The sequence below is a fragment of the Oncorhynchus mykiss genome, chromosome 11, assembly GCF_057628025.1.
Source record: "Oncorhynchus mykiss isolate SJ-2025 chromosome 11, ASM5762802v1, whole genome shotgun sequence".
In the NCBI taxonomy this organism is placed as follows: Eukaryota; Metazoa; Chordata; class Actinopteri; order Salmoniformes; family Salmonidae; genus Oncorhynchus; species Oncorhynchus mykiss.
The window spans coordinates 36,560,413-36,584,249 of record NC_143032.1 but is presented as its reverse complement, the minus strand read 5'-3'; the positions used below and the strand labels follow the sequence as shown (position 1 = coordinate 36,584,249).

General features: G+C 43.0%; 1 protein-coding gene across 1 annotated transcript in view; it reads right to left on the bottom strand.

Annotated features, from left to right (window-relative positions):
- LOC110535637 (POU domain, class 6, transcription factor 2-like) overlaps positions 1–23,837 on the bottom strand; it is a 112,960-nt gene that overhangs the window by 57,863 nt on the left and 31,260 nt on the right. The window contains 1 exon segment of the mRNA XM_036935370.2: positions 1,660–2,003. Within this exon segment, the coding sequence (XP_036791265.2) occupies positions 1,660–2,003 (344 nt within the window).

Here is a 23,837-nt window from a genome sequence, read left to right as displayed (position 1 = left end):
CAAGTAAAATGATAGATTAACTTTATGAAAAACATGAGGAAATGTAGCTGGCTACATTCTTTCTATGATAAACAGAAATATGATGGCCATGCAGTGTTTTTTCAAAAAATACCGTGCTTTTTTATTGTAAGGTCATTTAGCCTACAAGTGTGGCTGCTACGCCAAATAGCGTTGCACTTCTGTTGTCATCTGATGAAAATGAAGCTATTTTCTGCCGAAGGTGTTGCACTAATGTCTTTTCTGTGAAGGAAAACTATAGTTGCACGTCCCTGTTCTCTCTATTGAAGCAACAAAACACACTTGAGTTTCAATATATATTTACAAACAAACCTGTGACTGGCTCAACTGTTCTGGGGAACTACGGTTTGCTTCATAATGAAAAATAATGTGACAAGTGAAATGAAGAACGCAATCTGCTTTATCTTCTAACATATTGCACAAGTTGACTGCAGGTATTTACTTAAAAAGTAGTTATAAATATTAACATGTATAAACAAACTTCAAAGAAATAGTTTCAATGGTTTTGACGGTATTGAAAAACCATCCTGTGGCTATTTCCAAATACCCTGGTACACCGTATACAGCCCAAGCTTACTATATAGTGCACTACTTTTGACCAGAGCCCTATGGGCCCTGGTCAGAAGTAGTGCACTATGAAGGGAATAGGGTGCCATTTGGGATACACAGCCTTTCACTAGCCCAATCTACCGTCAGCGCTCAGGGTTCATTGCCATGGCTGGACTGTGGCTACAGTATATGGTTGGCATCTAGGTCTGGGAGGCAGGCAGCAGCTAGCAAGCCTTTGGAGGTCATTAAATGCAGGCGTCTGTTTTTCCTGCTGAGTCTCACTAGGCCATGACAGGGCCGGAGAGGGGTGCAAGGGGGGAAACAAATGGCTGTACTCATCCCGGCTTTAAAGAAGGGTGCAGCGCCACAACACAATAAGGGCCTGACGCTGATGAATGTGGCTGAGGAGAGGGAGGCGACTCTGGCCAGGCTCCACCAGAAATGAAACCACAGGGATATAAAATAGGTTATTATCGTCAGATGGACAGAAGGGGGCCGAGATTGATGGACAGATAAACTGACTGAAAAGTAGGTCGGATGAGGGAAGGGAAGGGCAGCTAAGCTAAAAAAGACTGATAAATGTTGATGAGAGCTGGGATGGATAACATGATCTATCCGAGATGGATCAGTTGAAAAAGTTATGCATGATGGCTCGAGACTCGGGTTTAGTGTGCTTTGAAGAAACCTCTCACTGTAGGATGACCTTGTCGATGAGATGCACATTTGATGTTCCCCACACTGACAGCAGAGCTGCCTGCCAGGAGTCAAACACTGGGTTTTGTTTCATATCAAGTATAGAATAGAGTACCTGGACAAACCAGGTCTATTAAGTAGGCATCAGCATGGTGTTATCTTGAGGTTGGCCTCCGTCTCTATACAACGCACCCAACAATAGCATATCACCACTAGTAAGACAATTGAAAAACACACCCATTTGCTGAAGTTTTGTATGAGGGTGTCAAAGGTACAGCAGCAAAAAGCAGTAAGGTCTACGTAAACGACTACTCTTCCAACTTGGATTACAAAGTTATAGATCATTTTGTGACTAAACCATTGGCATACGCTAACAGGAGGGGGTAAGAGTGAGCTCACCTGCAGTGGCATGGGCGGGGTGACGGGCGAGGGTAGGCTGCGGGCCGGCGATAGGTTTTGCCGGAGGGGCGAAGACTGTGGCGGTTGGCCAGAGCCAGTCATGGAGGTGGTGGAGGAGGAGGCGGAGCCAGGGGAGGGGACCGAGACAGAGGACTGCTGAAGGCCGGGCGGGGTCATGCGACCCCGCGATGACAGCTGGTTGTGGGCGTGGCTGTGGGAGTGTTGATGCTGCTGATGGTGGTGTTGTTGTTGCTGATGGTGGTGCTGTTGTTGCTGATGGTGGTGCTGTTGTATCTGTTGGAGCTGCTGCAGGTGCTGAAGCTGTGAGTTCAGGGATGAGGTAGCTGAAGAAGGAAGAGAAACAGAAGAAAAGTGTCAACCTCCTGATATCATCTCCATCATCACCGTCTAAAACTAGTCAGAGACATTCAAAAGCTATTGTAAGACATTCATGTGCAATCATGAAAACCAGCAGTCAGGTTTTCATACTGAAAAAGAATGCTCACGCCTCAGACACACGACGATACATACTGGGTGGAGGTGTGGAACGATGATGTAAATTGGGCAGCGCCACAACAAGGTCCTGTAGTTTTTTTAACTTCTACAGCGGACTTACAGAACCACTTAACTTCAAGTTAGAGGACAAAGCTATATACATTGATTGACATAATTGCTCTCTCTAGAGAGAATCTGTTCAATTTCACGCAATGGATGCCACGATCTTGGGTTTAATTGCGGAAAATCTCCTATGAAGAGCCATTCATCTTGACTGGACATCTTAAGAAATCAATCCATTAACTAATTGGATTCAATAATGGCATGCCATTATCCTCATTTCTAGATTTAAATGTTCATACATTTCATGCACAGTTTCCGTGAAACACCGAGGCAGAGCTGTTTCAGAGAGACAGACAGGCATACTCGAGTTTGACAGGGGAACAGGACTCCCGAATCTCACGGGTCTCGCGGGATTCTGGCAGGAATGGGAGTAAAGTTCTAGAGTCCAAGTTCGAGACAGGATGGGACGGGATCAACAGTCTACAGGGACGGGTAGTACAGGAATAGTTATAAAATATTGTTTTTTTTCTGCGTAAATATGTCATGTGTGGAGCAAGTGTGTAGGCTTGGCTTTATACTGTTTACTTAATAAACATTTGTTTTAAAGGTCATTTCCCCTCTGCCCCTTCTGTCGGCTCACTCCAGTTGTTGCCAGTCACTAGGTTTCAGATGCCAACCGACATCAGTAGGCTAAATGATGAGGCGTTCAAGGAATTGCAATGACTTGTTGCAGCCAAGGACCCATCACTAACATTAACATTAGAGCCAAGGAAAGAGCGATGTTTTAGCAACATTTTATGGAGTTGTCCGTTGACAAGGAAGGCTTGTAAAAAAATGCTGTGGTTTAATCAAATAGGCTACCAACCGGAGAGCGGGAGCTGTACTCCTAGCAACTTTACTGTCAAGCCCAATTGTTTATGTATTTAACTAAACCCGTATCATCTGAGGTGAAGAGCAAAATAGAAATATATTGACTTATGCAGTACTGCCACTCGGTTTTTATTTTGTATGTCCATGTTGTAAATGTTCATATGGGGCTCCCAGGTGGCGCAGTGGTCTAAGGCACTGCATCTCAGTGCTAGAGGTGTCACTACAGACAACCTGGTTTGAATCCAGGCTGTATCACAACCAGCTGTGATTGGGAGTCCCATAGGGCAGCTGTCACACCCTGACCATAGAGAGCCCTTGGATTCTCTATAGTGGTTTAGGTCAGGGTGTGACTAGGGTGGTGTTCTAGAATGTGTATTTCTATGTTGGTGTTTTGTATGGTTCCCAATTAGAGGCAGCTGGTAATCGTTGCCTCTAATTGGGGATCATATTTAGGAAGCCCTATCTCCCACCTGCTTTGTGGGATATTGTTTGTGTTAGTGTTTTGGGGCACTACGTCGTCATGTTCTTTGTAAGTTTTGGTTCTAGTTTCACTTTGTATTAAAAGAATGTGGAACTCAATGCACGCTGCGCCTTGGTCCGCTCATTTTGAAGTCTGTGACAGCAGCGCGTAATTGGCCCAGCGTCATCTGGGTTTGGCTGGTGTCGGCTGTCTCTGTCCTCATCCTCCAGCCTTAATCGATCTACATTTAGGTAATTTAGAATATGCTCTTATCCAGAGCGATTTAGGCCTACAGTCATTGCATTTAACTAAAATAGTAAAGACAACCACATATCACAGTCGCATATTACATTACTGAAATTATTTTTCAATACTTCCTAAACAAGCACAATAGCCAACATATTTCTGAGTGCAAGAACTCGCATGGGACGGGACAGGAGTGATTTTTATCGGGAAGGGACAGAAAAGTTCCGGGGTTGTAGAAGTGTTGCGGAATCAGGACAGTACAGGAAAAAAATTAACAGGACAAGACTGGAAAAGGAATACATTTTCACTCCCATAATATGCTATACTTACTGTACATGTACAGTGTATTCAGAAAGTATTCAGACCCCTTCACTTATTCCACATTCTGTTGCGTTACAGCCTTATTCTAAAATGTATTAAATAAAAAATAATCCTCATCAATCTACAAAATATCCTGTAATGACAGGTTTTTAATAACCCGAAAACAGGTTTTTAGATTTTTTTGCAAATGTATAAAAAATAAAAAACAGAAATACCTTATTTACATAAGTATTCAGATCCTTTGCTATGAAATTGAGCTCAAGTGCATCCTGTTTCCATTGATCATCTTTGAGCTATTTCTACAATAAATTCAACAGGACATGATTTGGAAAGGCACACACCTATCTATAGAAGGTCCCACAGTTGGCAGTGCATGTCAGAGCAAAAACTAAGCCATGAGGTCGAATGAATTGTCCATAGAGCTACGAGAGAGGATTTTGTTGATGTACAGATCTGAGGAAGGGTACCAAAAAAAACTATGCAGCATTGAAGGTCCGCAAGAACACAGTGGCCTCCATCATTCTTAAATGGAAGAAGTTAGGAACCACCAAGACTCTTCCTAGAGCTGGCTGCCCGGCCAAACTGAGCAATCGGGGAGAAGAGCCTTGGTCAGGGAGGTGACCAAGAACCAGATGGTCACTCTGATAGTGAGTTCCTCTGTGGAGATGGGAGAACCTTCCAGAAGGACAACCATCTCTGCAGCACTCCGCCAATCAGGCCTTTACAGTATGTTAGAGTGGCCAGATGGAAGCCACTCCTCAGTAAAAGGTGTTTGCTTGGTGTTTGCCAAAATACACCTGAAGGACTCTCAGACCATGAGAAACAAGATTCTCTGGTCTGATGAAACCAAGATTGAATTCTTTGGCCTGAATGCCAAGCGTCACGTCTGGAGGAAACCAGGCAATACCTGGCCAATACCATCCCTTCGGTGAAGCATGGTGGTGGCAGCATCAAGCTGTGTGAATGATTATCAGTGGCAGGGACTGGGAGACCATTGAGGATCGAGGAACAATGAATGGAGCAAAGTACAGAGAGATCCTTGATGAAAACATGCTCCAGAGTGCTCAGGACCTCAGACTGGGGCAAAGGTTCACCTTCCAACAGGACAACGACCCTAAGCACACAGCCCAGACAACACAGGAGTGGCTTTAGGACAAGTCTCTGAATGTCCTTGAGTGGCCCAGCCAGAGCTCGGACTTGAATTCGATCAAACATCTCTGGAGAGACCTGAAAATAGCTGTGCAGCGACGCTACCCATCCAACCTGACAGAGCTTGAGAGGATCTGCAGAGAAGACTGGGAGAATCTCCCCAAATACAGGTGTGCCAAGCTTGTAGCATCACACCCAAGAAGAGTCAAAAGGCTGTATTTGCTGCCAAAGGTTCTTCAACAAAGCACTGAGTAAAGGGTTTGAATTATAATGTAAATGTGATATTTCAGTTTTTTGAAAACCTGTTTTTGCTTTGTCATTATGGGGTATTGTGATGTCGTCATGGGGTATTGTCATGTCATTATGGGGTATTGTGTGTAGATTAGTGGGGGAAAAAAACTATTTAAGCAATTTAAGAATAAGGCTGTAATGTAACAAAATGTGGAAAAAGTCAAGGGGTCTGAATACTTTCCTAGTGCTCCGTATTCAGCCCTTCTATAGTACAGTATGTGATGGCACAAATTTGTAACCATTGACTCTGAAATTCCTTGGTTCTTATTGTTTAACAACGCCCTAAGTGATGGTATAAATGACTATATAAGTGACTGTATAAGTGACTGTATAAGTGACTGTATTGACCTAAGGCATACAACATTTTATCCGTTATCACTCAGTAATTAGAATGAAGAGAGTGCAAAAACCAGACGATTTCTAACAACAAAACCAAATATAAAGACATGCATACCAGTTGATTTGACCAATACATCACATTTCTAACTGACCCACTCGTTCTCCAGTGAAAGGAAGGGGAAGACTACGCTCTGAGAGGTAGAACATTTAGCCATTCATTTGACTGTGAATCTACTTGACTTTGTCCCTTGGGAAGTGGTACTGGCGGTGTGGTGCAAGTCCGGCACCAGACAAAGATCCTGATTGATGTTCAGAGGGCTCTTGCCACTCACTGTAGGCCTATCTGCAGCCTAAGACATTGTTTTTGCCAGGTCTGGGACTACGTGTGAGAGTACTGCAGTATATTGCCAAAGTACTATTCTCTACTTTCTATATGTTATGAATGCTATTTTTAAGCCTTATAACATCAATATAACCTTTACTGACAAGGTTACCGCAATAGTTGTTTTTCAGCCTTGAAAAACAACGAGAGGTCTCGAGAAATTTGAGAGAATAACAACAGATCAATGGCACAAAACAAATTGTGTTGATTGGCGTATTGATAATGCAACAGAGCATTCGTGAATAGAGGGGTAGGCAAACTTGTATAGGTACTGAATCATTGCACTTCACTAATTATGTTTCATAGTGAGATTAATAAATAAAACATCAGGGCAGGCATTTCTTTGATTAGTCTGGTCGCTGTTGGTTCTGGACAGGCGCATACGAACATTTGATCAAGACCTCCCCATTTTCCTGAGTTCTAAGTAGCAGAAGAAGAATGCCAGCGAAGGAAGCTCTTGAGTACGTCTCAAATGGCACCCTATTCCTTATATAATGCACTATTTTTTTTTTTTTTACCAGAGCCCTATCGGACCCTGCTCAAAAGTGTTGCACTTTAAAAGGAATAGGTTACCATTTAGGACGTGGCCAGTGTCTCTGGGCCAGTAAACAGCAGCAACACTTTTACATTTCTTCTACCTCCTGACACATTGACACCTCTCCCAAACCCCACCATGAATTATATATCATCTTGGGCTCGCGAAAGCCAATTCTAGCTTGAAATGTTGGGGCAAGTTGTCTCGCAATGTATGACAGGACCGGGCGCCTCTCTCTGTCTTCCCTTACAAGTGAACCACAAGAAAATGTGGAGTGCGCCAGTTAAAAGATGGAAAATGGGACGAATGAAAGAAAGACAGAACGAACAAACGAAAAGGAGAGCGCGCAAGAGAGAGAAATAGAAAATGTCTGTAAAAAAAAAAAACATTGAAACCTAGGGACGATCAAAGAGAATTCCGAGAATTTCCTCCAAGCGCTGACCTGAGGCAGAGGAGGAACGAGTGGCACGACAAAAGAATATGAAGAAGAAGGAAAACAAATACTGAGGGAATATGGAAGAAGCCCCATGTGGCCTTATTATAAGGGCTGCACCACAGGTAACTATATTCTTTAACAGCTGTGGTTTATAAATTCTGTCATCTTGTGAAGACTTTCAAGCCCACTGACCCTTCTCCCCCTTGTAACTGGGCACCCGGCTTTAGGAAGCGCATTCTTCTAACCGCGGCTGTCTGATGGCTTTGGCTGAGCACATGATCCAGCAGCCCTGTCTCCACTAATTGTTTGTGCTCTCCCTCTCTCCTCAAGCAGACAGTGGATGGATGGAGGATGAGAAAGGGAGGCTCGGTGAAGTTGGAGACAGGCCAAAAGGCTGCTGGGATCCTATGGAGCTCATTATATGCTCTACACTTCCCTGTCTGCGTGCTCACCAATCCTAGTACTATGTTCGAGTGGTCCTCTCACTTATATAGGCACCATGCTTAGTGGTAAAAGAGCGAGGCTCCCAATCTGACTGTTGAACCAGCAATCCACTGTTAATGAGCATAATAAGGAATAAGCCACATCACAGAAGAAGGACTCAAAAGACATGAATCAACTAAAAACATTAGATGTGCATTTCAGTAACACTTCTGGACCATAAGAGGTCCCAGTAGGTGGGAGATGAAATCCCTCAAACAGCATACAACGATTCTCTGCACCACAGAGGGGTAAGAGTCACGTGACCTGCGTGGTTCTAGGACCCAGGATACTGTAGGCTCTTGTCTACTTTGTTTCACCGGGGATGGTGCCACCGTTAAAAAAAAAAAAAATTGACTGTCGTCTTTGACTGCCGCAGCCCTGACTCTTTGTGAAGTACGAAGCGAGGCTGATTGTCAGAGGTCGAAAAGGCTAGGTCAAAACCTGCTTGTTCGTCAGACACAATGCTATTTTTGTTTCCTGTGTCGCTCAGGGGAGGAGGAGAGAGAAGCAGCCACCTCTCTCATTACCACAGGCCCCTCTCTGGTCCCTGCCAACCCTCCGTTAATGCAGTTCTCTCTCTGGGCTTGATTTGGACTCTGTTGTTTTCTCCTCTGTGTTAACAACAGCTCAGCCCTGTGTTTGTGTGTGTGTGCGCGCGCAATGAGCATTAGTCATATCTGTCTGCTCTGCACAATGCATGTGTGGTAACTCTTTTCTTTAGAGTTAGGACACATTCACACAAGGTGCTATGAAAAAGGCGGAACATAAAGGAAGGCCAAGTATTTGTCCAGTTATATACAGTATTGAAAGAAGGTCATCAATGGCAAAAGGTGATGTTGTAATTGAAAGGAGAAGCCTTCAATGGGATTGTGTCTACATCCATGCTCATCACACTCAGTTCACAGAAAAGGCCGAAGTAGTAACGAAGTAGCCATCATGTCCAGATAAAGGAACATTGACTGGCCTGGCTTCAACCCACAAAGTTTACCCCATAGATAGACTTGCTCTTTACACTTCACTGAAATGGACTGGACTCCTCTTTCTTTCGTGGTATAGTGTATATCACACAAACCGTTTGAATACAATATAAAGATGAGGAGTCCAGTCCATCCAAGGAACTGTAAAGAGTTCTTCAAGTACGAAAAATAGTCTAGGTCACAACAGACAGTGCAAACTGTACAGTCGTGGCCAAAAGTTTTGAGAATGACACAAATATTATTTTTCACAATGTCTGCAGCCTCAGTTTATATGATGGCAATCTGCATCATTGTTGTGAAGAAGGCTTCAAGGCGCCCAAGAAAGTCCAGCCAGCGCCAGGACCATCTCCTAAAGTTGATTCAGCTGCAGGATCGGGACACCACCAGTACAGAGCTTGCTCAGGAATGGCACCAGGCAGGTGTGAGTGCATCTGTACGCACAGTGAGGCAAAGACTTTTGGAGGATGGTCTGGTGTCAGGCAGGGCAGCAAAGAAGCTACTTCTCTCCAGGAAAAACATCAGGGACAGACTGATATTCTGCAAAAGGTACAGGGATTGGACTATTGAGGACTGGGGTAAAGTCATTTTCTCTGATTGTTTGGGGCATCCGGAAAAAAGCTTGTCCGGAGAAGACAAGGTGAGCGCTAACATCAGTCCTGTGTCATGCCAACAGTAAAGCATCCTGAGACCATTCATGTGTGGGGTTGCTTCTCAGCCAAGGGAGTGGGCTCACTCACAATTTTGCCTAAGAACACAGCCATGAATAAAGAATGGTACCAACACATCCTCCGAGAGCAACTTTCCCAACCATCCAGGAACAGTTTGGCGATGAACTATGCCTTTTCCAGCATGATGGAGCACTTTGCCATAATGCAAAAGTGATAACTAAGTGGCTCGGGGAACATGGCCAGGAAACTCCCCAGACCTTAATCCCATTGAGAACTTGTGGTCAATCCTCAAGAGGCGGGTGGACAAACAAAACTCCACAAATTCTGACAAACTCCAAGCATTGATTATGCAAGAATGTGCTGCCATGTGGCCCAGAAGTTCATTGACAGCATGCAAGGGCGGATTGCAGAGGTCTTGAAAAAGAATGGTCAACACTGCAAATATTGACTTCTTTGCATCAACTTCATGTAATTGTCAATAAAAGCCTTTGACACTTATGAAATGCTTGTAATTATACTTCAGTATTCCATAGTAACACCTGACAAAAATATCTAAAGACACTGACGCAGCGAACTTTGTGGAAATTAATATTTGTGTCATTCTCAAAACTTTTGGCCACGACTGTACAATATGTGTTCAAACGTTCGGAGGCGTGAAACATCCAAAGGTCAAAAAAACGAATCTACCTAAAACAAACAATGCTCTATCTATCCTGTAAACCTCCCAGTCCACAGTGAGATGAGAAACTTCTTTCTGACTGCTATCTATCTTCGCCTCTCTCTCTGCCCAGCATCATTAGCATGTTGTAGTAAATCAAATCAAATTGTATTTGTCACATGTGCCGAATACAACAGTGAAATGCTTACTTACAAGCCCTTAACCAACAATGGAGTTTTAAGAAAAATACTTTTTAAAACTTTTTTTATTATTAAATAAAATAAGTAATAAAAGTAACAAATAATTAAAGAGCGGTAGTAAAATAACAATAGCGAGGCTACATACAGGGGGTACTGGAGTCAATGTACACAGAGTCAATGTGCTGGTTAGTCGAGGTAATTGAGGTAATATGTACATGTAGGCAGAGTTATTAAAGTGACTATGCATAGATAATAAACAGAGAGTAGCAGCAGGGTAAAGAAAGGGGGGGGGGCAGTGCAAATAGTCTGGGTAGCCATTTGATTAGATGTTCAGGAGTCTCATGGCTTGGGGGTAGAAGCTGTTTAGAAGCCTCCTGGACCTAGACTTGGTGCTCCGGCACAGCTTGCCGTTCGGTAGCAGAGAGAACAGTCTATGATTAGGGTGGCTGGAATCTGACAATTTTTAGGGCCTTCCTCTGACACTGCCTGGTATAGAGGTCCTGGATGGCAGGAAACTTGGCCCCAGGGATGTTCTGGGCTGTACGCACTACCGCCTGAACACCTCGTCAGGGGTCTGAAGAGGTGCCTTCATGACGTAAATAAACATTTCTCTTCTGACTCATCCTGTATTTTAGGGGTCTTCTAAACTGTGCTGTGGTTTTTGAACAAGTCAAGAGAGAGGAGAGGAACAACATCCCTATTATTTCTCTGCCTCACTGTTCTCAGTGGGAGCACATCAAGCACCGTCTCAATTGGTTGCTCAATGAGCCACACAGGTAATTACTACACTGGAGAGAGAGATGGGCCGGTCGGCGAGGCTCTTGGTAATTATGATGGAGGAAGGACATTTTTACCCCTAGGATTAAGAGTAAACTCACTTGGACTGATAAACTGGATGAAAACATTTGTTGCCACTTTTATCACAGTGGTAAATCATTTTAGGAGGATTGCTGTCTCCCAAGAAATAGTTCATGTTATTGGTATTTGCAATATGGCGGCTCAAGCATAATAATTCAGCACAATGATATACTTCCCTTCACCTTTTTTTTATAGATGAACTGAAATTGAAAATATTTCATCATCACAGTCTTGTGTAGAGAAGGGTTTAAAATTTCAGCATCAAAATAGATTCCTGCTCCTTGGCCATGGTTGTAATAATCACAAGGAAATAAAACCAGGATCAAAGATCCAACTGTGTAAAAATATTACCCGCAGTCAGTGTTTCAATACCGCTTTGGAGGTGTTTAGACAACACAAAAATGGAAGCAGTTGAGACTGAGTTGAGTGGGCCATGGGGTTTTACAAAGTAAAACGCACTGCTTGTCGGGATCCACAGATCTCTTTGTGATGCAATGCAATCTCAAGCTGTGTGGTGGAATTCTCACCCCAGGGGAAGGATTTTAAAGTATTGAGTCCTCTCCATGGAGATATTAGAATACAAAAAGTTGAGACTGTAATATTAGGAGAGGGGACAACTTTAGTTTTGACTCACTGTAGATATTTAATTGCTATAGTTGATTTTCATCATTATTTCTCATTTTTCCCTACTCTATTTAACTCTGTATCTGTCCATGCGAAATGTCAACATCATACATCAATCACTACAGTACTATGGTCAATAAAGATGTAATGCCAGGCCTGGCTGCTTAGCCCACTCAAGTAGGAAAACTCCCTATGAACATAGCAGGCTTCTCTCGCTCTTCAAAGTCCGTCCAGAAGGGAGGTTCAGACAGATGTGGAGGTGATACAGAATGTGTGTCACTGAACACAACAGACATGATTGGCCCTCTAGCTCTGCCTTTTGTTCTTCAGTGGTATGTACTACAGTGGAGTCTGGAGCCCAGGTCAAGCCTGTTAGCCTTGGCAGGCCAGGGTTATCACAGCCTGTCCATGGTCCCGTCACGTGTTGTCAGACCGAGGAGGAGGCCGCGCGTAAAAGCCTCATGCAAAATGTATGTTCATGCGGCTGTTTCGGTGGGTGGTAAAATCAATATTGTGGACCTGATGCACAGAGATGACTGAGTGCTCCCTGACTGACAGTAAAAGCTGGGAGAGATTGAGGGGCTACATTTACTGCTCCCAAAATGGAGTGTAGTCGAGCTCCTCTAATAGTCTGCTCAACTTAAATTAGAATTTCATTGGGGATTATTTTGATAACAGTTTGGATTGTGGGGGGGGGGGGGGTTTAAAAATGATGCCATTAGAAAACAAAAGAGGAGGGAGGGAGAAATGAGAGCGCACAGCTTGTCCTTTAAAAAACATATTTCATTCTCAGCTTCCAGGCAGCTACATTATGGGGTTATTAAGCGTTGCCTCACTCGCCACTTCACTCACCCACTCCCCCAGATATCAAATGATTCTGAGAGAATGAAAAGACAATGTAGGGATGAGTAGGACATCATAGCCCCCTTTGTTGTACACTGCCTTCACTTACATATGTGTTTGAAAGTGTGCCATAGACCCATAGTGAATTTGGAGAGAGAAATGCGAGAATAGAAGGAGAGAAAGAATTCGGCGGGATGAAATAACCCCAAACAATGGGATTTGCTCTCCATTCTTCTGCCGACATCTTCCGCCTTTAATTATTCCCTTTGGTTGTCTGTGGGAGCGCGTAAGCACTTTTGCACAGCACAACATGCCCACCAGCACAACATTGTCAGCCCCAGTGATGTGGAGACTTCTGAGTGACACAGAGCCTCTTGTGATTAGTAATGCTCTTTAATACAACACAACACAGCAGCGAATATGATTGGGGGGAAAAACTGATTTCAAAACTCATAGGCAAAGATAGTGTCAGAAATGTACGAGAGATGTATAATGTCAGTCACGAGCACCACTAATTGTGAGTTTCATACCACATAAACCGAAATGATGGCAAAATGCAAACATCAAAAATGTATATTCCATTACACATGCAAACAATCCATACATTATTTATTGCACAGCATTTGATATAGCCTCAGCTGCTTCCTACAGGGATTCTTTGTGCCGTTTTAGTAGTTTCCTCCTGAATCGCATATGAGATATTTGCGGTCCAAGAACGATGTATGATGAATGAAGACCCTCGCCACTTATACACCTATCGTGCTCACTGACTAGCAACAGGTTCAGCAAAAGGCAGCAGCAGTAAGTGAAATTCCCTACCGGGACAATATATCATCAGAAGAAATGCACCTGAAACGTAGAAGTCTTCCCTGAATGCGGACATGGTGCTTGAAGGTGGGAAGAGGAACGGGTAGTGGAGAGGGCAAAGGGGTAGTGGAGAGGGCAGAGGAGAAGAGGGGGTTGGGATGAGGAGGGGAAGAGGGGGTTGGGAGGAGGAGGGGAAGAGGGGGTTGGGAGGAGGAGCAGGCAGAGGAGAAGATGGGGTTGGGAGGAGGAGCAGGCAGAGGAGAAGATGGGGTTTGGAGGAGGATTAGGCAGAGGGGAAGATGGGGTTTGGAGGAGGAGCAGGCAGAGGGGAAGATGGGGTTTGGAGGAGGAGCAGGCAGAGGGGAAGAGGGGGTTGGGAGGAGGATTAGGCAGAGGGGAAGATGGGGTTGGGAGGAGGAGCAGGCAGAGGGGAAGATGGGGTTTGGAGGAGGAGCAGGCAGAGGGGAAGAGGGGGTTGGGAGGAGGAGCAGGCAGAGGGGAAGAGGGGGGTGGGAGGAGGAGCAGGCAGAGGGGAAGAGGGGGGTGGGAGGAGGAGCAGGCAGAGGGGAAAGCAGCAGATTGGTTGAATCATTTCTAATTTCATATGATCTGTGTCTTTTAACCATTTCCCTGCAACTGGAAAATGAGAGTACCAGGGCTAATTTCACAGTGAGAGCTCATTGAACAAAACTCCATGGTCAGGGCAAAGGGTGCTAGCCTACTTTGTCACTGTGAATTACAGTTATGTAATTCAGGAACCATAAGGCTAGGAAGAGAGAAAGAGGGTGGAGAGGAGGAGAGTACAAGAGGAGAGGGGTGGGCGATGTGTTTGAACAAAGTCAGAAACCGTTGCTTTTCTCTCTACGCTCAGATCTAGTTAGTGATGCTCTCTTATTATCAGTGAGTAATGGATCTCCATCTGTGATGTGTCTGCGGTGAGCCCAGAGATGGCCCCCCGGGGACCCCAACACCACTCCCCAGAAATCATCTGACACTGATATAAGCCCCCCTGTCCCTGTCTCAGGCCTGAGACACCAAGGCTATTAATTAAGGCAATTAGGCCCCGGCCAGCAATTAGTAACCACAGATAGCTTTTAGCAGCCTAGTGGTCCAGGCTTCTCCTAATGGCCGTGGGGTTTGTTTCAACACCATATGCTGACAAATATCACCACAAGCTCTCTGGTTTCACAGACATGGAATTGGAGAGCCATGTTTAATAGTGACCTTAGTGTGATATGGCTGGGCTCGCTGGTGTTGTGACCCCCTGAGCCCTTATTGGAGTAGCACTTTGTTCTGTTGAGGTGTTTCTGTTACTTTTGAAATGCCTGTGTTTAGTGTGTGCCTGTCTGACCTTTGTAGGGAAAGGACATGTTAAGTGCACAGACTATTGATAAAAAGGTGTACATGTGGGTTGAGTGTAAGCATTATTGATTAGGAGATAAGTCTTTATTGATTTTGTGTTATTATTAAGGAGACTGTAATGTCTTTTCTAAACCTCCCTCTTTTGGGCTGGATGTGTTGTTCCTACAGCACCAATTTGAGCACTGCCAGCTTGGCCCATGTGGGCCAGCCCCCTAGGAATTAGAGCTCCAGACAATGAGTTTTAGCCCCTCGCCATTTCAGTGACAGCTAGCAAGATGCACATTGACAAGTTTCACAGTGAAAGAAGAAGGCTGGCCCAGGCCTGCCCAGTATTTTACAATGAGGTTGCCGGGCGGGCCCAATGGCTCAGTGGCATAGCAGAGAGAGAGAGAGAGAGAGAGTGAGCAATGACATACTACATCTGCACATAATGACATAGTACGGAATTTTCAGGGACCCGTTTTGGCCCTTGAGCGCTACTTTCAGAACTAATGGCTAAAAAGTACACAAATGTCCCGGAAAGTCTCTTTAAGTAGATTTTTACTGAAAAGGTGTATTGATAATTATGTTTTTGTATTGAACAAATACTCGTCCATTATGAAATAAATATATATTCCTTTGGAAAGTATTCAGCGCTGTTTCTGAAGACTACATACTTCAGCCGTATGTTAACAATGTCAGTAACTCGATTTTTAAGTATCCCTTGAAGAAAATTCCGTTTGAATAGCTTGGTAGAAATAAAAGTGTCAGAAGCCATTCAGCAAGTACTTTTTACTCCACATTTCTAAATCTCTAACCAACGAAGATGAATGTTCAAACAACCCACTGGTAAAATACTACAGTGTCTCTGTAAAGGTGTGTGTTTGCAATTGGTGTTCTGAGTAGAACTGCCTGATAAAAAAAAATGGTCTGAATTCATACATTCAAAAACAGAGGACAGATCATGCAATAAGTCACATTACTGGAAAATGGGAAATAAAGGATACAACCGCGCTCCCTTACACACTTCTACATTGGAGGCAATCTGAGATAACGCCATTTTCATTCCAAGTTCAGTCCCATAAAATTACCATTAACATTACAAGCCATGCAGAACACAGATAAATGTAAAATGTCACCCAATTCTGCCAAGGCGGGATTTCCAGTTCCACAAAATTACCATCTCGGTCTGCTCTCTCCCACTGCACCTTGCCTAATATTTAGTTTTCAACATTTCGTAAGTTCATTTTCCCCTCACTGACCATTTAAATCACAAATCAATTTTCATTTAAAATGCTTGACTACAGATTGTTCCTGAAAGCTTAGGAATCGTGCCTTGGCAATCTCTGGCAGACCTTTAATTAGTGAGGGCAGCAAATCTTTTGGAAAACTTCTGGAGGTAAAATAAGTAAGGGCTAATTCTGCATTATGCTTCCAACCGTCTTCTCGACTGCCTAGGCACTGAAGTCATTTGCTGGAAACATTGGAAGTATGGAAATGTCAAATGTTTGAATTTGTATCTATTATTTTGACTATAATAATAATGATAATACCTTAAGGTTTAAAATACAAATTCAGTATCGAACAAGTACAAAAAAATGTCCTTTAACACCATCCCATTTTTCATTCCATATTTGACTGAGCATGGGACGACAGTGAGTCAGGCTGATAATGTAATGTATTGTTATAGTCCAGTAGTTGATCGAATGACAGCTGGCTGGGGTAAAGGGAATGTGTTCCAACTTTGTCATTTCATTTTTAATGCCGGTTGGCAAAGCTCAAGTCATTTCAGGCCTCCGTGCACCACTTCTCTGTCAGAAGAGAGCACTGTATTCTCCCCACACATGCCTTTATTGTCAGCCCAAATTACTGGGCGACAAACACGGTTACTATATCGTACAAAGCATGTGCAGAAAGAAACATCACGCCCTACACAGTACAAGCACCTCAAGTGTATGTCTTGAGTCTACATTTATGACATGATGTTAGCAGACTGTCTCCCGCAGTGCTCTCTCTGCCACAGTTAAGGCAGATCCAGAGCCTGCTGTAGTGAAGCACCCACAACCATGTCTGAGTAGCATTGTCCTTTACTACACTGGCATCAAAGAGTCTCTCTCTCTCTCTCTCTTTCCTCTTTCTCTCTCTGCATGGGAAACATTTTTACGTTGCCAAAGCAAGTGAAATAGATAATAAACAAAAGGTGAAATAAAAAATGAACAGTAAACATTAGTTCCTAAATATATACACTACCGTTCAAAAGTTTGGGGTCACTTAGAAATGTTCTTGTTTTTGAAAGAAAAGCAAGTTTTTTGTCCATTAAAATAACATAAAATTGATCAGAATACAGCGTAGACATTGTTAATGTTGTAAATGTCTATTGTAGCTGGAAACGGTAGATTTTTAATGTAATATCTACATAGGTGTACATAGGCCCATTATCAGCAACCATCACTCCTGTGTTCCAATAGCACATTGTGCAAGCTAATCCAAGTTTATCATTTTAAAAGGCTTATTGATCATTAGAAAACCCTTTTGCAATTATGTTAGCACAGCTGAAAACTGTTGTTCTGATTAAATAAGCAATAAAACGGGCCTTCTTTAGACTGGTTGAGTATCTGGAGCATCAGCATTTGTGGGCTCAAAATGGCTAGAAACAAATAACTTTCTTCTGAAACTAATCAGTCTATTCTTGTTCTGAGAAAAGATGGCTATACCATGTAAGAAATTGCCAGGGAAGATCGCGTACCACGCTATTTACTACTCCCTTCACAGGACAGCAAAAACAGGCCCTAACCAGAATAGAAAGAGGAGTGGGAGGCCCCGGTGCACAACTGAGCAAGAGGGCAAGTACATTAGAGTGTCTAGTTTGAGAAACAGACGCCTCACAAGTTCTCAAATGGCAGCTTCATTAAATAGTACCCACAAAACACCAGTCTCAACGTCAAGAGTGAAGAGGTGACAGGGATGCTGGCCTTCTAGGCAGAGTTGCAAAAAAAAAGCCATATCTCAGACTGGCAAATACAAATAAAAGATCAAGATGGGCTAAAGAACACAGACACCGGACAGAGGAACTCTGTCTGTATTTCTGATCAATTTGATGTTGGACAAAAACGTTGCTTTTCATTCAAAAACAAGGAGATTTCTAAGTGACCCTAAACTTTTGAACAGTAGTGTATTTAATTAAGCAAGGAAGTTAAGAACAAATTTTTATTTACAATGATGGCCTACCCCAGCCAAACCCAGACGATGCTGGGCCAGTTGGGACTCCCAATCACAGCCAGATGTGATTCAGCCTGGACTTGAACCAGGGACTGTAGTGTCACCTCTTTCACTGAGATGCAGTGCTAAAGCACTTTAGACCACTGCACCACTCAGGAGCCCTGAAGAACAAAGACAATTCAAATGTAATATTATGTCTATATACAGTGTTGTAATGATGTGCAAATAGTTAAAGTACAAAAGGAAAAAAAAATAAACATAAATATAAATATGTATAAATAAGGTATTTACAATGGTGTTTGTTCTTCACTGGTTTCCCTTTTCTTGTGGCAACAAGTCACAAATCATGCTGCTGTGGTATTTCACCACAAAAATAGGATTTGTTTTCTAATTCTTTGTGAATCTGTGTAATCTGAGGGAAATATGTGTCTCTAATATGGTCATACATCTGGCAGGAGGTTAGGAAGTGCAGCTCAGTTGCCACCTCATTTTGTGGGCAGTGTGCACATACACTAGCATGCCTTCTCTTGACAGCCAGGTCTGCCTTTGGCAGCCTTTCTCAATAGCAAGGCTATGCTCACTGAGTCTGTACATAGTCAAAGATTTCCTTAATTTTGTGTCAGTCACAGTGGTCATATATTCTGCCACTGTGTACTCTCTGTTTAGGGCCAAATAGAATTCTAGTTTGCTCAGTTTTTTTTGTAAATTCTTCCCAATGTGTCAAGTAAATATATATTTGTTTTCTCATGATTTGGTTGGGTCTAATTGTGGTGGGGCTCTGTGGGGTCTGTTGGTGTTTGTGAACAGAGCCCAGAACCAGCTTGCTTAGGGGGCTCTTCTCCAGGTGCACATCTCTGTATGTGATGGCTTTGTTATAGAAGGTTTGGGAATTGCTTCCTTTAAGGTGGTTGTAGAATTTAACGGCTAATTTCTGGATTTTGATCATTAGTATTGGTATCGACCTAATTCTGCTCTACATGCTTTATTTGGTGTTTTACGTTGTACACAAAGGATATTGTTGTAGAGTTCTCCATGCAGAGTCTCAGTTTGGTATTTGTCCCATTTTGTGAATTCTTGGTTGGTGAGCGGACCCCAGACCTCACAACCATAAAGGGCAATGGGATCTATAACTGATTCAAGTATTTTTTGCCACATCCTAGTTGGTATGTCGAATTTTATGTTCTTTTTGATGGCATAGAAGGCCCTTCTTGACTTGTCTCTCAGATTGTTCACAGCTTTGTGGAAGTTACCTGTAGTGCCGAGGTATGTTCAGTTTGTGTGTGCTCTCGGGCAAAGGTGTCTAGATGGAATTTGTATTTGTGGTCCTGGCAACTGGACCTTTTTTGGAACACCACTATTTTTGTCTTACAGAGGTTTACTGTCAGGGCCCAGGTCTGACAGAATCTGTGCAGAAAGTTTAAGTACACTTAGGTTGGAGTCATTAAAATGTATTTTTCAACCCCTCCACAAATTTCTTGTTAACAAACTACAGTTTTGGCAAGTTGGTTAGGACATCTACTTGTGCATGACACAAGTAATTTGTCCAACAATTGTTTACAGACAGATTATTTCACTTATAATTCACTGTATCACAATTCCAGTGGGTCAGAAGTTTACATACACTATGCTGACTGTGACTTTAAACAGCTTGGAAAATTCCATAAAATTATGTCATGGCTTTAGAAGCTTCTGATAGGCTAATTCATTTGAGTCAAATGGAAGTGTACCTGTGGATGTATTTCAAGGCCTAACTTCAAACTCAGTTCGCTTGATATCATGGGAAAATCAAAAGAAATCAGCCTAGACCTCAGAAAGAAAATTGTAGACCTCCACAAGTCTGGTTCATCCTTGGGAGCAATTTCAAAACACCTGAAAGAACCACGTTCATCTGTACAAACAATAGTATGCAAGTATAAACACCATGGGACCACGCAGCCGTCACACCACTCAGGAAGGAGACGCGTTCTGTCTCCTAGAGATGAACGTACTTTGGTGTGAAAAGTACAATTCAATCCCAGAACAACATCAATAGACCTTGTGAAGATGCTGGAGGAAACAAAAGTATCTATATCCACAGTAAAACGAGTCCTATATCGACATAACCTGAAAGGCAGCTCAGCAAGGCAGAAGCCACTGCTCCAAAACCACCATAAAAAAAGCCAGACTGTGGTTTGTAACTGCACATGGGGACAAATATCGTACTTTTTGGAGAAATGTCCTCTGGTCTGATGAAACAAAAATAGAGCTGTTTGGCCATAATGACCATCGTAATGTTTGGAGGAGAAAGGGGGATGCTTGCAAGACGAAGAACACCATCACAACCGTGAAGCACGGGGGTGGCAGCATCAGGTTGTGGGGGTGCTTTGCTGCAGGAGAGACTGGTGCACTTCACAAAATAGATGGCATGATGAGGAAAGGAAAATAGTGAATATATTGAAGCAACATCTCAAGACATCTTGTGGCAAAATGGCTTAAGGACAACAAAGTCAAGGTATTGGAGTGGCCATCACAAAGCCCTGACCTCAATCCTATAGAACATTTGTAGGCAGAACCGAAAAAATGTGTGCGAGCAAGGAGGCCTACAATCCTGACTCAGTTACACCAGCTCTGTCAGGAGGAATGGGCCAAAATTCACCCAACTTATTGTGGGAAGCTTGTGGATGGCTACCTGGAAAGCTTGACCCAAGTTAAACAATTTAAAGGCAATGCTACCAAATACTAATTGAGTGTATGTACACTTCTGTCCCACTGGGAATGTGATGAAAGAAATAAAAGCTGAAATAAATCATTCTCTCTACTATTATTCTGACATTTCACATTCTTAAAATAAAGTGGTGATCCTAACTGACCTATGACAGGGCATTTTTACTCGGATTAAATGTCAGGAATTGTGAAAAAACTGAGTTTAAATGTATTTGGCTAAGGTGTATGGAAACTTCTGACTTCAACTGTAGGTGCTGCTGCAGGCCCTCCTTGGTTGGGGACAGAAGCACCAGATCATCAACAAACAGTAGACATTTGACTTCAGATTCTAGTAGGGTGATGCTGGGTGCTCCCCCAACAACACTTTACATCAATTTGCATAGCAGACCCTCATGCCATATTGAGTCGAAAGTTTTTATTTAAATCAACAAAGCGTAAGAAGACTTTACCTTTGTTTTGGTTTGTTTGTTTGTCAGTTAGGGTGTGCAGGGTGAATATGTGGTAAAAGGACAATTTGACATTTGCCCAGTACATTGTTTTCGCTGTGTAAATGCACAAGTCTGCTGTTAATGATAGTGCAGAGGATTTCCCAAAAATTGTTGTTGATGCATATCCTCCGGTAGTTATTGGGGTCAAATTTTACTCCACTTTTGTGGTTTGGGGTGATCAGTCCTTGGTTCCAAATATTGGGGAAGATACCAGAGATGATGTTAAAGAGTTTACGTATAGCCAATTGGAGTTTGTGGTCTGTTTATGTTATCATTTAATTTAGGATATCATCAACCCCACAGGCCTTTTGGGGTTGGAGGGTTTGTATTTTGTATTGTAGTTCATTCAATATAATTGGAGAATCCAGTGGGTTCTGGTGGTCTTTAATAGTTGATTCTAAGATTTGTATTTGATCATATATATGTTTTTGCTGTTTGTTCTTTGTTAAAGGGCCAAAAAGATTGGAGAAGTGGATTATCCACACATCTCAGTTTTGGATAGATAACTCTTCGTGTTGTTGTTTGTTTAGCGTTTTCCAATTTTCCCAGAAGTGGTTAGAGTCTATAGATTCTTCAATTACATTGAGCTGATTTCTGAAGTGCTGTTCCTTCTTTTTCTGTGGTGTATTTCTGGATTGTTTTAGTGATTCACCATAGTGAAGGTGTAGGCTCAGGTTTTCTGGGTCTCTATGTTTTTGGTTGGACAGGTTTCTGAATTTCTTTCTTAGGTTTTTGTATTCTTCATCAAACCATTTGTCATTGTTCATTTTCTTAGGTTGTCTGCTAGACATGTTTAGATATGATACGGAAGCTGAGAGGTCAAATATACTGCTTAGGTTTTCTACTGCCAAGTTTACACCTTCACTATTACAGTGAAACATTTTGTCTGGGAAATTGTCTAGAAGGGATTGAATTTGTTGTTGCCTAATTGTTTTTTGGTAGATTTCCACACTATTTTTCTTCTATCTATAGCATTTCTTAATATTATTAAGTTATTTTGGCTTTGTTGCCTCATGATTCCAAGTAGAGTGTGATTTTTCTGTGATCTGATTGGGGTGTCAGTGGACTGACTGAACGCTCTAAGAGACTCTGGGTTGAGGTCAGTGATAAAGTAGTCTACAGTACTACTGCCAAGAGATGAGCTATAGGTGTACCTATCGTAGGAGTCCCCTTGAAGCCTACCATTGACTATGTACATACCCAGCGTTCGACAGAGCAGCAGGAGTTGTGACCCGTTTTTGTTGGTTATGTTGTCGTAGTTGTTTCTAGGGAGGCATATGGGGGAGGGAATGTCACCTCCAGGTAGGCGTTTGTTCGCATGTGTGCTGAGGGTGTCAGGTTCTTGTCCAGTTCTGGCATTTAGGTCACCACAGACGAGTACATGTCCCCGGGCCTGTTGATCTCCCCCTCTAGGATGGATAAGCTGTCATCGTTAAAGTTTGGGGATTCTATTGGGGGGATATAGGTAGCAAACGAGGACATGTTTTTTCTCTATTGGGATAATTTCCCAACAGAGACATGTCTTTGATTGCTACTGACACGGTTTTTCATGAGGCTCGCGCTAGGTGAGTGAGACACACAGGGTTTATCTATCTGGATCCCTGAGGGATGTTTCCGTGTTTCCTCCTGGACGAATGCAGGGGAACAATGCTATCACCTGACCGTTAGAACTGTGGTCTCTGGTGTCATGCGCACCGTGGAGTTTGGGCTGAGAGCAAAGGCTACAGCCGTTTAACCAGAGTGACAATGCCACCATCTCCAAAACAAATAAGAGCAGGTGGAGGAGCTGGGATTTAGCAGGACAATGTTTATGACCAGTAAACATAGGAGAACATGCCAAGTCATGGCAATTTCATAACACACAACAGGCCACGTGAATACAGAACGAGGGATAAAGGGTGTACGACGTGACATATCTCAAAAAGTGAGTTTTGTTCAGGCTTATGATTTTCCGTTCTTATTTGATCTCACTCGCTGTGTTACAATTCCACCGCAAATTGATAACAAACGCTTTGAGATGACGGCAAATTCGGGGGTGAAATCGAATTACACCTTTGCTTCCAAAAAAGAACACCTAGGTTTAAGTAGCACGTGTCAAGGGATAGGTGTGTGCCTGCTGAAGTGAATACGAGGGGGTTTGATTCGAACCTTTTGTACGCTGCTGTGGTACATTCTGATTGGTGAGTTATTTTCTTTTCCCGAACTGTCACATAAGCAGTTCGCTCCTTTACGTACCCAAGCTGCTTATTGAAGACAAAACAATAAACCAATGGTAGCTGATATCAATGGCAGAGATGAGAGCCAAGGCGCCATGTCTGCTGGGATTGCCTGGGATAAACCTGCCTCAGCCTGCTCTTTATCGCCAACAGCACCTCTCGCTCTCAATTATTTGGCTGCTGTCACAACAAATCAATCAAATTATCGCTCCAGGACAGTGTGTACAGCTGCTCCTATGGCATTGCTAGTTGCATTAGCTTTGAAATGTATGAGGTCTACATTTTATCACGGTTATTTATTTAATGTCACTCTCTCCCTTGCAAGTCATCTTACAACAACGGCAAAGTTGAATCATTAAAGGAACGACGTGGATTACATACTGGTGGAAAACACTTCAAAATCAACAGGAGAAGGGAGAGGGGCTGGGATAGGTTCTATTGTATTGAGAACGGAATAGATAGGGGTGTTGATCTAGGGGAATTATGGGAGCAATAAAGCCTCAGAA